The sequence below is a fragment of the Pavona decussata genome, unplaced genomic scaffold (genome assembly GCF_977016875.1).
Source record: "Pavona decussata unplaced genomic scaffold, jaPavDecu1.1 SCAFFOLD_78, whole genome shotgun sequence".
NCBI classification, from domain to species: domain Eukaryota; kingdom Metazoa; phylum Cnidaria; class Anthozoa; order Scleractinia; family Agariciidae; genus Pavona; species Pavona decussata.
This window is the reverse complement of record NW_028145496.1, coordinates 2,844,224-2,857,310: the sequence shown is the minus strand read 5'-3', so window position 1 is coordinate 2,857,310 and position 13,087 is coordinate 2,844,224. Positions and strand designations below refer to the sequence as shown.

General features: G+C 40.1%; 2 protein-coding genes and 1 pseudogene across 3 annotated transcripts in view; all 3 read right to left on the bottom strand.

Moving 5' to 3' along the window:
- LOC146476342 (putative serine/threonine-protein kinase drkB) overlaps nucleotides 1-13,087 on the bottom strand; it is a 214,446-nt gene that overhangs the window by 75,910 nt on the left and 125,449 nt on the right. The window lies entirely within an intron of this gene.
- The window catches only part of LOC146476348 (uncharacterized), an 83,484-nt pseudogene that overhangs the window by 23,275 nt on the left and 47,122 nt on the right, over nucleotides 1-13,087 (bottom strand). The window lies entirely within an intron of this gene.
- On the bottom strand, nucleotides 3,124-13,081 carry LOC146476350 (uncharacterized). The gene is made up of 4 exons (XM_085114682.1): nucleotides 12,634-13,081; nucleotides 8,054-8,138; nucleotides 4,275-6,745; nucleotides 3,124-3,386 (listed from the first exon to the last, which is right to left on the bottom strand). Exons 1-4 carry the CDS (start codon nucleotides 12,928-12,930, stop codon nucleotides 3,180-3,182), a joined length of 3,060 nt encoding a protein of 1,019 aa, XP_084970808.1. The 5' UTR covers nucleotides 12,931-13,081; the 3' UTR covers nucleotides 3,124-3,179.

Below are 13,087 nucleotides of genomic sequence, written 5' to 3'. Positions count from 1 at the left end.
TAAAATATTTCAAGGTTTTCAAGCGTTTTTGCGAAGTAAAAGTTCAGTGTAATCAATAGCTATTTTTGTTAATACCAAAATATAGAAATAAATATTTTTGCTTTCTTAGAGAACCAAGCGTTATGTTTAATTTTATTGGGTGCAAAAAGTTCTGGGATGGGAAACAAAACGTCAAAAAAAGGCAAATCAAATCCCTGGAAGGCGTGCCCGGTGTAACGAGAGATCACATCTGGTGATCACGCGTACCACGTGACACATCGATCTAATTGTACGTAGTTTAAGTAAACACAAGGACTTGCCAGTTGTCACTAGAACTAGAAGCTTAGTTAGAGCTCAATAAGAAAAACGGCTCTACTTTTAATTCTCGTCTTGATAGTCATAAACGAAACACCCGGGAGGAATGATGACAATAAGAATATACTGAAGAATTAATTATAACTCAAACATCCGATGGGCCATATTGGTGTCTCGTTAGACCGTGGACTAATTAATGAATTACTGGCGGCGCTATAGAGCGATTTTCAATTGAGTGTCGAAAGTAATTTCGCGTTTGCTTTGGTTTTGCATTACTACACTCTGTGATTGGTTAACAACCAATGGGAATCCAAACCAAAGCAGGGCGTAACAGCTATGTAACGTGAGTACTTTCACTGGAACTCACATTATACCGATTTGGGGGAAAACCACAGTAGAACTATCAAATGAATGATCCGATCCTATATTCAGTTAACATCACGGCAGTCAAATGCTGGCTCTAAAATACTCAAGGTCTATTGTGTAATATGGAAACACACAACCTACGGCGTAAATGTCACTACTTTTTGATGATAACAGCAATTAGAACCTTTTTGCAAGACTTTTGAAAACTGCGGAAGAGAAACAGCCGACGACATCATATTCACCGACTGAAAGAGCAATAGATTGCATTCAATGTCCAATCAGAAACAAACAAATAAAAGAATTCACATGTTACACCGTCGCACGAAACAAGGCTTGGTAGGTGATTGGCTTAAAAGGTGACACGATAAACTAATCTGGATTAAATAAATTGCTAACGCATCTGTCAATTCCTTCAGGGTCTATCCCCGGCCCCCGGGCATTAGTGGGGTATTTTCTCACATTGTCCGCCCAGGGCGTCTGGTCGGACAATGCCCCTATGATTTCACTCCACGCCTCTGTAGCTTTGATAGCTTTTCACTAAAACGTTTATCAAGGAGGACATAAATGAGATGGCAGATCCACAGAATTAATGGTGACTGCGGCAATACTGAGAAATAGGACTTATCCGAGACAGCAGTTCGTATGAATAAGTATAGCTTTCATTGGAATGAAGGTAAGCCCAGAAACGAAGAAATCAAATTCTTTTTAACTGTACCGTGAGGAATTTAAACGTCTCGTGTGTTCCCGCCGGCGGGCATTATTCAGATTCTTTTAAAAAAATGCTAATGCCCGAGGATTTTTCCGGAGGTGAGATAAGTACTCCAAGAAGGAGCTTATTACTCAGAGCGTACAGCTCTCATACCAGGATCCCTACTTATACCGAGGCCTATGCCATGGTGTTTTCACAGATCGGTCTATTTTTAGATACACATGGGAATATTATTTCCAGAGAAAATTTACAGCGCGACTTCTATTACTGGGGTCACTTAAAACTGGCCAATCAGATTACAGTATGATACGAACAGTGCATAATTCCAAAATTTGGGGTTTCAACCGTTTTTTTCCGTCTACTCGTTAATGGTTCAATCGGCTTTGTTCTTGTCCTGCAATCTGATTGGTCAAATTTGTTTAAATGGCCCCGGTTACAGAAGTCGCACTGTAAATTCCGGTTCACATGAGAACTACTTAAAGCTAGAGACTGGTTAGTAAGGCTCCCATGGGAGACTGAATTCGCAGGAACTTTAATCTAAGAACAGATAGGTCTGAAAAAAAAAAAACGCCGTGGCACGACACTCCACGTAATGGGCTCCTAATTCAGGAAAATGTCATTTGAGTAACAAAAGGTAAAACGTTGAAGAGGTTCTCATTGAAAAGCATCCAAAATGCTTTTAAACTTCAAAAGAAATTATAGTTTTCTCTATTTTGCATTGACACTAAATGGGAATAAAATGTGTAACGCTTCCAGCGACTAGCGCCAAACTATTAGCGAAAGAACGATCTCCGAGGTTTGTCGCGGCAAAGCATAGGGACTCTTACGGGTCGATCAAGTAGCGTGCAAAGAACCACGGAAAACCAAAGTTGACGGTTAACGACGATTTATTACAGGAATTCAAAAGAAACCAATTCAAACCACGACTACGTTTATAACCAACGACCTGACTAACGACCGTAAACTGCTGAAATACAATGTAACAGATCTCTATCATTTTGGTTGAAAAACGAACTATTCTCTTTACGGGGATAATGCGACAACAATTACATAAACAAATCAGTATAAACTATCTTAAAAGGCTAAACGAGTCTCAATTAATAACCTTGATAATTCCATGATAATTGTAAATCCATTGAGAGCCTAGCGTTCTCTAACATGAAATGTGGGCGTTTACTCTTGAATCAACTTAAATTAAGAAACGATTCCAATCAATCAATCAATCAATCAATCCTCGCTTAGTGTTCACTTGCGTACTTTCGCCCATTACAAAAACTAATCTAGACAAAATAACAAAGCGTACTTACATATCGGTCCCGCTTGAGCCAAAGGTTAAGAGCACAAAAGGAAGATACTAGACAATATGCGCGTGGTGACGCTAAAAGGTCCGATTACAAACCCAATCAAAACAAAGATAAACATTGTAAACAAGATTCAAGTAACTAAGGTCAAAAAATAGGAAATCAAAACTAATCAAAATAGGCTATCGTTCTGATGTCCTTAACAAAATTTATTTCTTTTAATTTGCAGTGTTTGGAAGTCCTAAAAATGCCACTTCCTTTCGCGGTTGGTGTGTAACTACTCGGTACTTCACAACTAACCTTTTAGAGTCATATAATATCTCCCGGACAGTTGACTAGATTTCCTAAAATAGTTTTCTTCTTATTTTAGCGGAATGTCCCTTGTATGAAGGATCACATTTTGCAAAACAAAATACCATTCTTGTATCAACAGAAAAAATTCTAACAAAATTGTATCTTGGACTGGTAGTGATAGTCAAACATACTGTCTCCTTTCCACACAATAGCGATCATGACGTGCTATTAAACTGCTCAAGGTCATCAATGATTTCCTCCATGTTTGGTCTGAGATTAGGATCCCTTTCAAGGCAACGTCGCGCTAGACTTTGAAACAGATGGCTCGTTATACGTGCAACTTGTTCTTCGCGCCTTTCAGGATCTGGCTGTTCACGGATGCACATTTCACAAAGAAGGACTCCAAAGCTGTAAACATCAATCTGAAATATCAACGGCAACCATTATCCAAGACTTATCGCCAAAATTAGGGACGTTATATTTCACCAAAGTTGGACAAATCTTCCTGATATGCGACTACAATCATGCCGGAAAGATACTTGGTAAAGCTAATCACTTTCTCGTACCTTATAATATAATTTCCCCTTTCTGTCAACACTCCACTTCCCTCTTACTATTGTTGCAACGATAAAATATCGAGTTGGGGACGGGAGGGATGGGGGTCTCAGAATAAGTCTCAGATAGATTTGACTTCTTAGAATAAATGAAACATTCAGTTATCAGCTGCAAGCTGCCTCAACCAGATTGAGCGTCGTTTGTTACTTTTGATGATCTTCTATCGACGCCACTGACTGAGGAGAAGACAGGATAATAAAGGATGACTTGTAAAGGAACTGTGGTGTTGCCTCGGTGGTAGAGTCATGACCAGCTACAATGGCCGGTTCAACAAACATCTTAGAGGCAACGACCGTACGATCTTGCAACACGGTCTACAAAATAACTAAGTAATGCTAATGGCGGAAATTTTCATGATCACAGTCAGTTATGAGGGTCTTAAGACGACGCTTCCAAACATTTAACGGAATTTTACTCAATCTAGATCCAACTCCTTGAACCTGTTATTTCAGACTCACTTTAACCTGATCAAAACCATTCTGGATCCAGTTCTGATATTACCAATAGAATACGTATAATACGTAAAAATATTTCAATATACACGTATTAATATGTCAAAAAATTTTGAGGACTTTTTGTGTTGGCTCAAGGATGAGTATCAAAGCATCACCAAAGAAAGATTAATGGTCAAAACTCTACTCTTACTAATTACTGCCTCTGTAAACGTAATTAATTCCAATGACGTCAGGACTAACCTTAGTTGTTTGTTTTATAGAAAGTGCTTCCGGTGCGCTGTAAATAGGGGCCCCAGGAGCAATCGTTTTAGAGTGCTGTGTGAAATTCATAGTACCGTAATCTGATACTTTGCCTCTCCATTGGTCCTTCTGTCGCCATAGCAACACATTAGCGCTGCTAATGTCACGGTGAATGATGGAAGGTTTCCTCGGTTTCTCCTTGTGCAAGTAATTCAGTGCTAGAGCTACATCTAGACAGATAACGGAGACTTCTGTATCGGTGAGATGCCGTTCGTCTATCAACGCTCGTAAACTTGTTTCCATGAGCTCGGTGACAAACAAAGGGTTTCCTTCGTCATTTGTTGCTCCAATGAATTGCAATAAGCAAGGATGACGGCATCTTGAAGCCATGTTCATTTCTCTTAAGAATTTATTTCTATTACAAGGCGAGAGGATAGATTCATAAAGTTGCTTTACGGCTACAGCACAGCGGTGATATTTCCCTTCAACAACACTCGATCCCCACCCTCCTTGTCCAAGTTGTTTTCCACCAATTTCAATTTCACTCCGGTCTATGATCCAGTCAGCTGAGCAGACCGAATTATTTGCTGAATTTTCTTCTTCGTCGTTCGCTCCTGGCAGGCGAAGTACGTGTTGCTCTTCCACTCTTAACTGGTGATGTTCCCCTTCTTCTCGCAAGTCGGTTAGACGTTGTTCCATGATTGTCATTTCTTGCTCGTTTATTGTCAACTGATTTTGCAGACGGCTGACACGTTGCTGTTCTGCTCTTAACATTCTTTGTAAAGTCGCCACGTTTGTGTCTTTTTCTCCTAATTGTTCGCGCAACTCAATCATTTGCTGTTCCACCGTTCTCATTGTTGTCAACTGTCTTCGTAGATCAGCGACTCGTTGGTGTTCGGCCCTAGCCTCTCCTTGTGCAGTCACCAGGCTTGCGTTTTTTTCTTCTAACTGTTCGCGCAAGTCAGTCAATTGTTGTTCCCCTTTTCTTATTTCTTCGTCCTTACCCCTTAGCTCGCTTTGCAGATCAATGACTTGTCGTCGTCCTGTTTCTATTTCCTCTTGTAAAGCGTCTTTTTCTTCTAACTGTTCGCGGAACTCAATCATTTGCTGTTCCATCGCTCTCATTTCCTGCTCGTTTGTTGTCAACTGTCTTTGTAGATCAGTGACTCGTTGGTGTTCTGCCCTAGCCTCTCCTTGTGCAGTGACCAGGTTTGCGTCTTTTTCTTCTAACTTTTCGCGCAAGTCAGTCAATTGTTGTTCCCCTTTTCTTATTTCTTCGTCCTTACTCCTTAGCTCGCTTTGCAGATCAATGACTTGTCGTCGTCCTGTTTCTATTTCCTCTTGTAAAGTTGCGTCTTTTTCTTCTAACTGTTCGCGCAACTCAATCATTTGCTGTTCCATCGTTCTCATTTCTTGCTCGTTTGTTGTCAACTGTCTTTGTAGATCAGTGACTCGTTGGTGTTCTGCCCTAGCCTCTCCTTGTGCAGTGACCAGGTTTGCGTCTTTTTCTTCTAACTTTTCGCGCAAGTCAGTCAATTGTTGTTCCCCTTTTCTTATTTCTTCGTCCTTACTCCGCAGCTCGCTTTGCAGATCAATGACTTGTTGTCGTCCTGTTTCTAATTCCTCTGGTAAAGTTGCGTCCTTTTCTTCTAACTGTTCGCGCAAGTCATTAATTTCCAGTTCCATCGCTCTTATTTGTTGCTCGTTTGTTCTTAACTTGTTTTGGAGATCGCGGACCCGTTGCTGCTTCCTTTGCAATATTTCCCCTTGTCTGGAAAAATTAGTCGATTGTTCTCTTGTCATTCTTATTTCTTCTTCCTTTGCGCTCAACTGATTTTGCAGGTCAGTAAGTTGTTGCTGTCTTGTAGCTATCTCCTTCTGTAAAGTTGCCATATTTCCGTCCTTCTCAAGGATTTGACCTCGCGTGTAACTCAGTTGTTCTGACATTGTACTCATTTCTTGTTCGTTGGCTCTCAACTCACCCTGCAGGTCAGTGATACGTTGTCGGTCCACATTTACCTGCTCCTTTAAAGCCATTTCTTGAATGCACTTTTCTTCTAGTTGTTTTTGCAAGTCAGTAAATTGTTCCTCCAACTCTTGCAGTTCCTTTTCTTGTCCAGCAATCTCTTCTTTCTTGCTTCCCGAGGGTTTTCGCAAAAAATCTTCGCCTTCGTTATCTTTCAACGGTTCTTTTAAGCAAACCTTCCCTTCATTTGGTAGTCCGCCAATATTGCGAACCAATTTTTGTTGTCGTCTCGTCTTCTGTGAGGGCGATTCTTTTGTTTTTGTTTGAAGCTTTGCCTTTCTTCTTGCGTTGCCAACTTTTGTATTCAGCTGTTTGTGCAATAATTGGTCAGTGTTCTTTCCTTCTTTGCCCTTTGATTGTGCACGACTGTAAGCTGCTTCTTTCTTTTTCAGTTGCTTCCATGAACACGCTCTATCTCCTTCGACATCCCTGTTATGCTTCATACCTTGTCAACAAAAGAAATGAAATTAGTAATACTACAGTAGTACTACAACAATGGGATTGCGAATGAAAAAACGGACTAAATGCGATGGTCATTCACTTAGTCACAAATGATATTGCAGCTACTATTTTTTACAATGGTTCTTCAAAGAGCGGCCGGTAACATTATCCAATGGAAAAGCCACTATTTTGAGGATAAAATGCACTGTAACGAATGCATCTTCCCTGGTGAATAGTGATTTAACGTATGTATCCATTTATCCTTTCTTTGAACAACTAGGGCCTGATTATCACCCTCTAGACCTGCGGCCTTTAACAACTCAAGGAAAACTCAAGAAGCCAGAAACACGGGGCGGGGGAGCCCTGGGAACGAGGTTTAATCTTGTTGAGATTTCTCATGGAGTCATGGCCAACAAGTTTTATACGGCCAAATTAACTTCAAACTACAGACGGCAGACTGATCCTAACGTCGGGGCTGGCGAACTTGATAAAAATAAACATAGGCTACAATAACTGAAATATCCCCCTTCCTCCCCCCCCCCCCCCCCCGTTAGAAATGTTTGCTCGATCGTACGCTAGATGACATTGTATATATGTTTGATTAATTACTGCGTATTTTGCGATATTGTCAATGAACTTTCTAGGGATAATTTGAGAGTCGAGCTAGTCGACATGGAAGGCATAGACACTCTCTCACAAATGGATGCTCGAGTGGGTTTAAACAGTGACGTTTTTCACCAGGAATGCACGTTTTCCACAGAAAATAATCAAACCTTGCTGACGTCATTGTTTACATTTTTCCTCATTAGCATACGACTTAACTCATAGAAGCCGTGGCCGTATATATGAACTAAATGCAAAAGTTGAAAGAGCTCATTAAGTTGAGCAATTTGTGCAATTTTCAGCTCTTTGCAAGCAATATTGAAGGAAATATCCGCCATAAAAACTGCGAAATTGCTGGGTCGCAAAAAAGTTAATGAGCCATACAATCTCTGTAAAATTTCGAGTTTTAAGAGGAAAAATTCTCCGAAACCATTCGATGTATTGGGCTCAAATTTTATAAAAAATGAAACTGTTAAGCCCTTTCAATATTCAGAGTTTTCATTTTATTATTGTCATCAGATAGTTATAAGCGTATGTTAATGAGGCAAAAAGTGTAAACAATGATTCGCCTATAGAGGCGCTAGGGGTCTTGTGCCGCTTATAAAAGGCGCATTTTTTCTCGTACCCAGAAAGCTGAAGGTCGTAAATTTTCCGGCTCATGCAGATATGCCACTTGTGTGACTTCAATTTTCAACATTTAGATATTTACCTCCAGCTTCTGATTCTCTTTTAGCTCTTTTAACTCCTTCTTGTTTCTCCGGACCTTTGCGACAATCACTCTTAAAATGACCATCCTGCAAATAAAGAAATTTTTCAACTTCGATGATTCTGGTATTGTTTTCTGCTACTGATACAGCCTAATACCGCGCCCTTGACCACATCTCTCACAGTTCAGAAAACTGAAAGAAGATACTTTCTGGGTATGATGTATGAATTACCATGTGGTAAGAGGAACGAAGTGTACCCCTTATCTAATCTGCGCAGTATCGGTAGACAAAAGAAAAACACTGCAGACTTCATGGGGTCTGCGCACGCATTTGAAGGCCAAATCAATCCAACGAGTGCCGTCGGTGTCTACACACACAGTCTCTCTCTCTCTCTCTCTCTCTCTCTCTCTCTCTCTCTCTCTCTCTCTCTCTCTCTCTCTCTCTCTCTCTCTCTCTCTCTCTCTCTCTCTCTCTCTCTCTCTCTCTCTCTCTCTCTCTCTCTCTCTCTCTCTCTCTCTCTCTCTCTCTCTCCCTCCCTCTCTAGATAAGCTCTAGATAAGCTCCGGAAAGTACGCATGATTTACTAGATACTACTTTTGATTACATGCGGTTTGATCACGTGGCTGGATATACATATTGGCCAATTTTTTTTTCTCGTTTTTTCCTTTTTGTGACGTTTTTGTTTTTGCCGCAAATTAGTATTAAGCTTTTAAGACACATGCTTAGAGTGCTAATGACGCAAAGGTCACTTATCTTCATTATATAAAGATGGGGTTTCGTACTTAAGAAATTCTATTACAATAAATGTTCAGCCGACTACGAGAAACGAAAATACAAACTGAGAAAATGCTTGTCTAAAGCTATGCATAATTCAAAATCTCGTTGAAGTAAAAGGCCTAGGGCTGATAGTGTCTTAAGCCTCTCGAGGATTGAGTATGGCCCTCTTCACTACCGAAATTTTAAGAGAGATAAATAAAACTAATTGCCTGAGGGAAAACAAGGGCAATTTGGGACTTCTATGAGCCTCTCCAAGAGCTAGGGAAGAGCTTAACTGGTGGCTGGGGACTTTGCTTGCAGACTTATATTACAAGGTCAACCTGAGTTTCACATCCAAACAGACCCGCCTCAACCCATAGTTGGGAGGTTGTACGGGAGACCAAAGAACAGGGTAAGATGGACGCCAGAGAAATCATCCCACCACATTAGTACTGTGGAGTTATTAGCTGTACGTTTGATCCTGAAGGCCTTATGAGGGGAATGTGCAAACTTGGACGTTCGTATCCAATGTGACAAACACTACAGCATATCGTTATATTAACAATATGGGTGAAACAAAATCTCGTGACTGTAGTTGGGTCATCATACAAATATGGATCAATGCTTTGAATACAATATCTTGTTAGTGACACAATTACCAGGATATGAGAATACTGTAGCAGATACAGAATTCAAACATTTCCGATATACCAAAGACATGTCGCTCTACCGCCGCAATGTGGTTTGAGTTTGTTGTTGGTTCTCGTCCTTCCTCTAACAGGTTTTTCTCCTGGTACCCCAGTTTTCCCCTCTCCTCAAAAACCAAACATTTCCAAATTCCAATTCGATCTGAAGAGTGTCCCCATACTGTAAAGCGCATTTGATCACCTCGTCATTGAATTATGAGCTATACAAATTTATAAATTTAATTTAATTTTTTAATTTAAGATTTGATCGCCCAATCATTGACTTGTTTACATCTGTTTTAATAAATAGACCACTGGAAAAACATTTTTCTTTTCTGCATTCCCTCCTTTTAGCCTGATTGGGAGATTTCTAGTGAAGAGTCAAGCAAAAAAGGTCCATTGAAATTTTGCTAGTACGTTTATAGGCAAACCTACCAAACCTGGTACCTACTGTTGATTAACCCAGCAAAAGGCTATTACCACTTTCAGGGTGTCATCAGCGACACCCACTAGGAAAAAGGTGAACCTGTTAGCCTGTCATTTATACGGTGACCTAACAAGAACAGAAGGTTTTCTTAAAACGCGACCAACGTTATCTTGCAATCCTGGCGTCAGTTATCTCAGAAACAATAGATTGGACACATCAGAAAATGGCTTTTAATTAAAATTTATATTCTCAGAGACAGGATAATCCAGTGCGGTCAAGTGTAGGTGTAGCTGTAGAATTCTTAACAACCCTGTGCGAATATGGATGAGTTACAGCAGTACAAAACCTAGCAATATGTACTCTCGCTGCAATATTAGATAGACCTGACTCAGTATATGTAACTTTTGGTGAGCACCCTGACGACAAATTTGTTTATGAATGGCATCGTCCAAACAGCCCCCACACCACTTCGTTATAACAAGGTCAGATAACTTAACACATACAGATCTATAACAAGTCACCGATTCGACGGTACTTTCATTGTAGCAAAAACAAAATCTACACGCTGCACCAAAATGACTTTATATCCCTCTCGTTTCCTTCAGGCGGCAAATGTTGAGAGGTGTCGGCACGTATTAGGGAGCATTTTCCCCATAACCACAAGAAAATCGAAGAAAACCTTGCAAGTGATGCATTGGTTGTGTACTTTTGAGTGAACGGGCAACAGGTAGCCAATTATAGCACAGAATTTCGTTCATTTTTGCCCGCTCGCGGAGCTCTCTGTTAAAGATGGAAAGTTCTCTTACGGCCTACGAACTCGTAGCAATATCGACTTCCTTCGATTTCTAGTTTCCGGTTCCAATCAAGAAAACATTAAATTCTGGATGCGTTCGCTTGGAATTATAACTCAATTTCATAGCACTGTTATTAAGAGTTGCCCTCTAGTTGAATGATTGTTTGGGTCGTTTAACAATAGCCCTTGGCGAAATAGACAAACTTGGTAAATATTGTTATCAATAAATTAATCAATCAATCAATCAATCAATCAATCAATCAATCAATCAACCAACCAATCAATCAATCAATCAATCGTTATTGTTTGTACAATACATTGCAATACATACGTAACTACCTAACTTGAAGGATAAATACAATAAAACTTTAAAAGTTAATTTTCACTGATTAAAATGGTCACAAAAAAATCTTTCCCATTGAATGAAAAATGAAATTTTTTTAAATTGGGTCGCTCCCTAATCTCCAAGGGGATCCTGTTCCATAGTGTAGTCTTCCTTTTGCAGAGTCGGTTCTTGGTCTGGGGATATAACAATTTGACTGGGGGTTTCTAAGATTGTAGGAATGTACACTTGAAACATTAGTAAAAATTCGACACAAGTACGGAGGGGGAAGATTATTATGGACTTTATACATAACAACAACCAGCAGGTTTAGTCTTTGCAATTCTAGCTTTTCCCAGACAAGAACATCCAACAGATCACTTGAATGGTTGTCAAAACAAGAAAAAGTAACAATTCTAGCAGCTCTATTCTGTAGCTTTCGGAGTTTGTCAGATAAACCCTTCCCAATATTGCCCCATACACGGGACTACAGTAATTAAAATAGCGCATTACAAGTGCACTGTACATATTTTGTCTAGTTTCTTGCCGACCTTGGTCCGGTTTTCATAGGATACCTGTTATTTAACTGCGTGGTTGTGTAGGTTTATTTGGGTTTTCCTAGCTGAGTAGTAGACGGAATACTGAAAGTTCACACGGTCAGTTTCCCGAAACATTTCTGCAAAATCAGAGTATCATACTTCGAACATTCGAGCTCATAGGCTCAAAGGTTATATGTAGTTCACTTTTGAGTTGAATTTTTAGTTGTTGCCTGTTTAATGCAGTTGTGAACAGTTAAGTGTCTCAGTTGTGTTAGCGAGATGCAGCTGTAGAGGAGCAGCTGTGGCCACTATCAGTTTAGAAAGCCAAGTAAAGAAAACACAAAAATGTAACTAAGAGTCTTGTTACCTCTAGTCTTTAACCAAGCGAGTGCCCAACACAACACTGAGCTCTTTACAAGGGCTGTTCCATTTCTACTTGTTACATTAAAATTGCATGGCTCGTTGCTTCTAAATTTATGTTCAGTATCAAATATTTTCAAACGAAAGTTATGGTTATATCTTAGGGATAGAAACCCCTCAGAATTCGCCATTGAGTTCGATCAATGATCAAGTTACTGATATCATCTATCAAGTTGGTTGCACTAACAATTCAAATCGCACATCATCGCAGACACAATCACATACTAACTGAAAGAAGTGCGTTAGTTTGCGATTAAACAATGATTTCCGTCCGTGACGATGTTTTGGCATTTAAATTTGACTGGACGCGCGCCTCGCTACCTTAGCGATCGGTTCATGGTCGTTCATGACTACAATCTGTGCAATCGAGATTATCTCCACGCACATCCAGTGTACAACCAATAATACGCAGCATTTGAACATTCCACCCTAGTGTGAAAATAACGTTGGAGAGTGGATAGCGATTTATTTTCGAAAAGTGGATCTTTCTTAGCTGTAACTTAAAAACTTAGAAACTACTTCTTTTAAATTCCACATGAAATCGATTTCTATGTACTGACCCGGGGTATTTTCATAAATATCAAGGATACGTTTAAATAGCATTCAATCTAAATTATTGTATCATTGTACTGAACTTGCCTTTGGTTGTCTGTGACGTTGTCCCTCTGCACGTTGACCGCTCTTCTCCGCCGGTAGCCTGCGTTGCAGACGAACTAGAAGCATTTCATTTTCGGTGAGGGAGAGTTGAGACAACTTTTCCGTTATTCCTTTTCCATGCAGTTCGAGGCGCACTTCCTCGCCCTTACAAACGTACTCAGATTTCTCAGCTTGTTTGATGGTACGTCGCCGCAATTCCGAAGCTTGGGGATTATCTGTTTGTAGTCCATAGCTATTAACGACTTTAAGAAGTACAGACGTATCCTTCGATTGCTCCATAGTAAGGAGCGAAACAGCGAAATTAAAATGGAGGAATTGTAGAAAAGGAACCGTGTTTAGCGCATGAGAATCAACAAGTACAAGATTTCATCATCTTCCATGAAATTCAAGTTATCAGCTTGGCTTCAGCGCAACCGGATGGCGTCTGGTGAGTGAC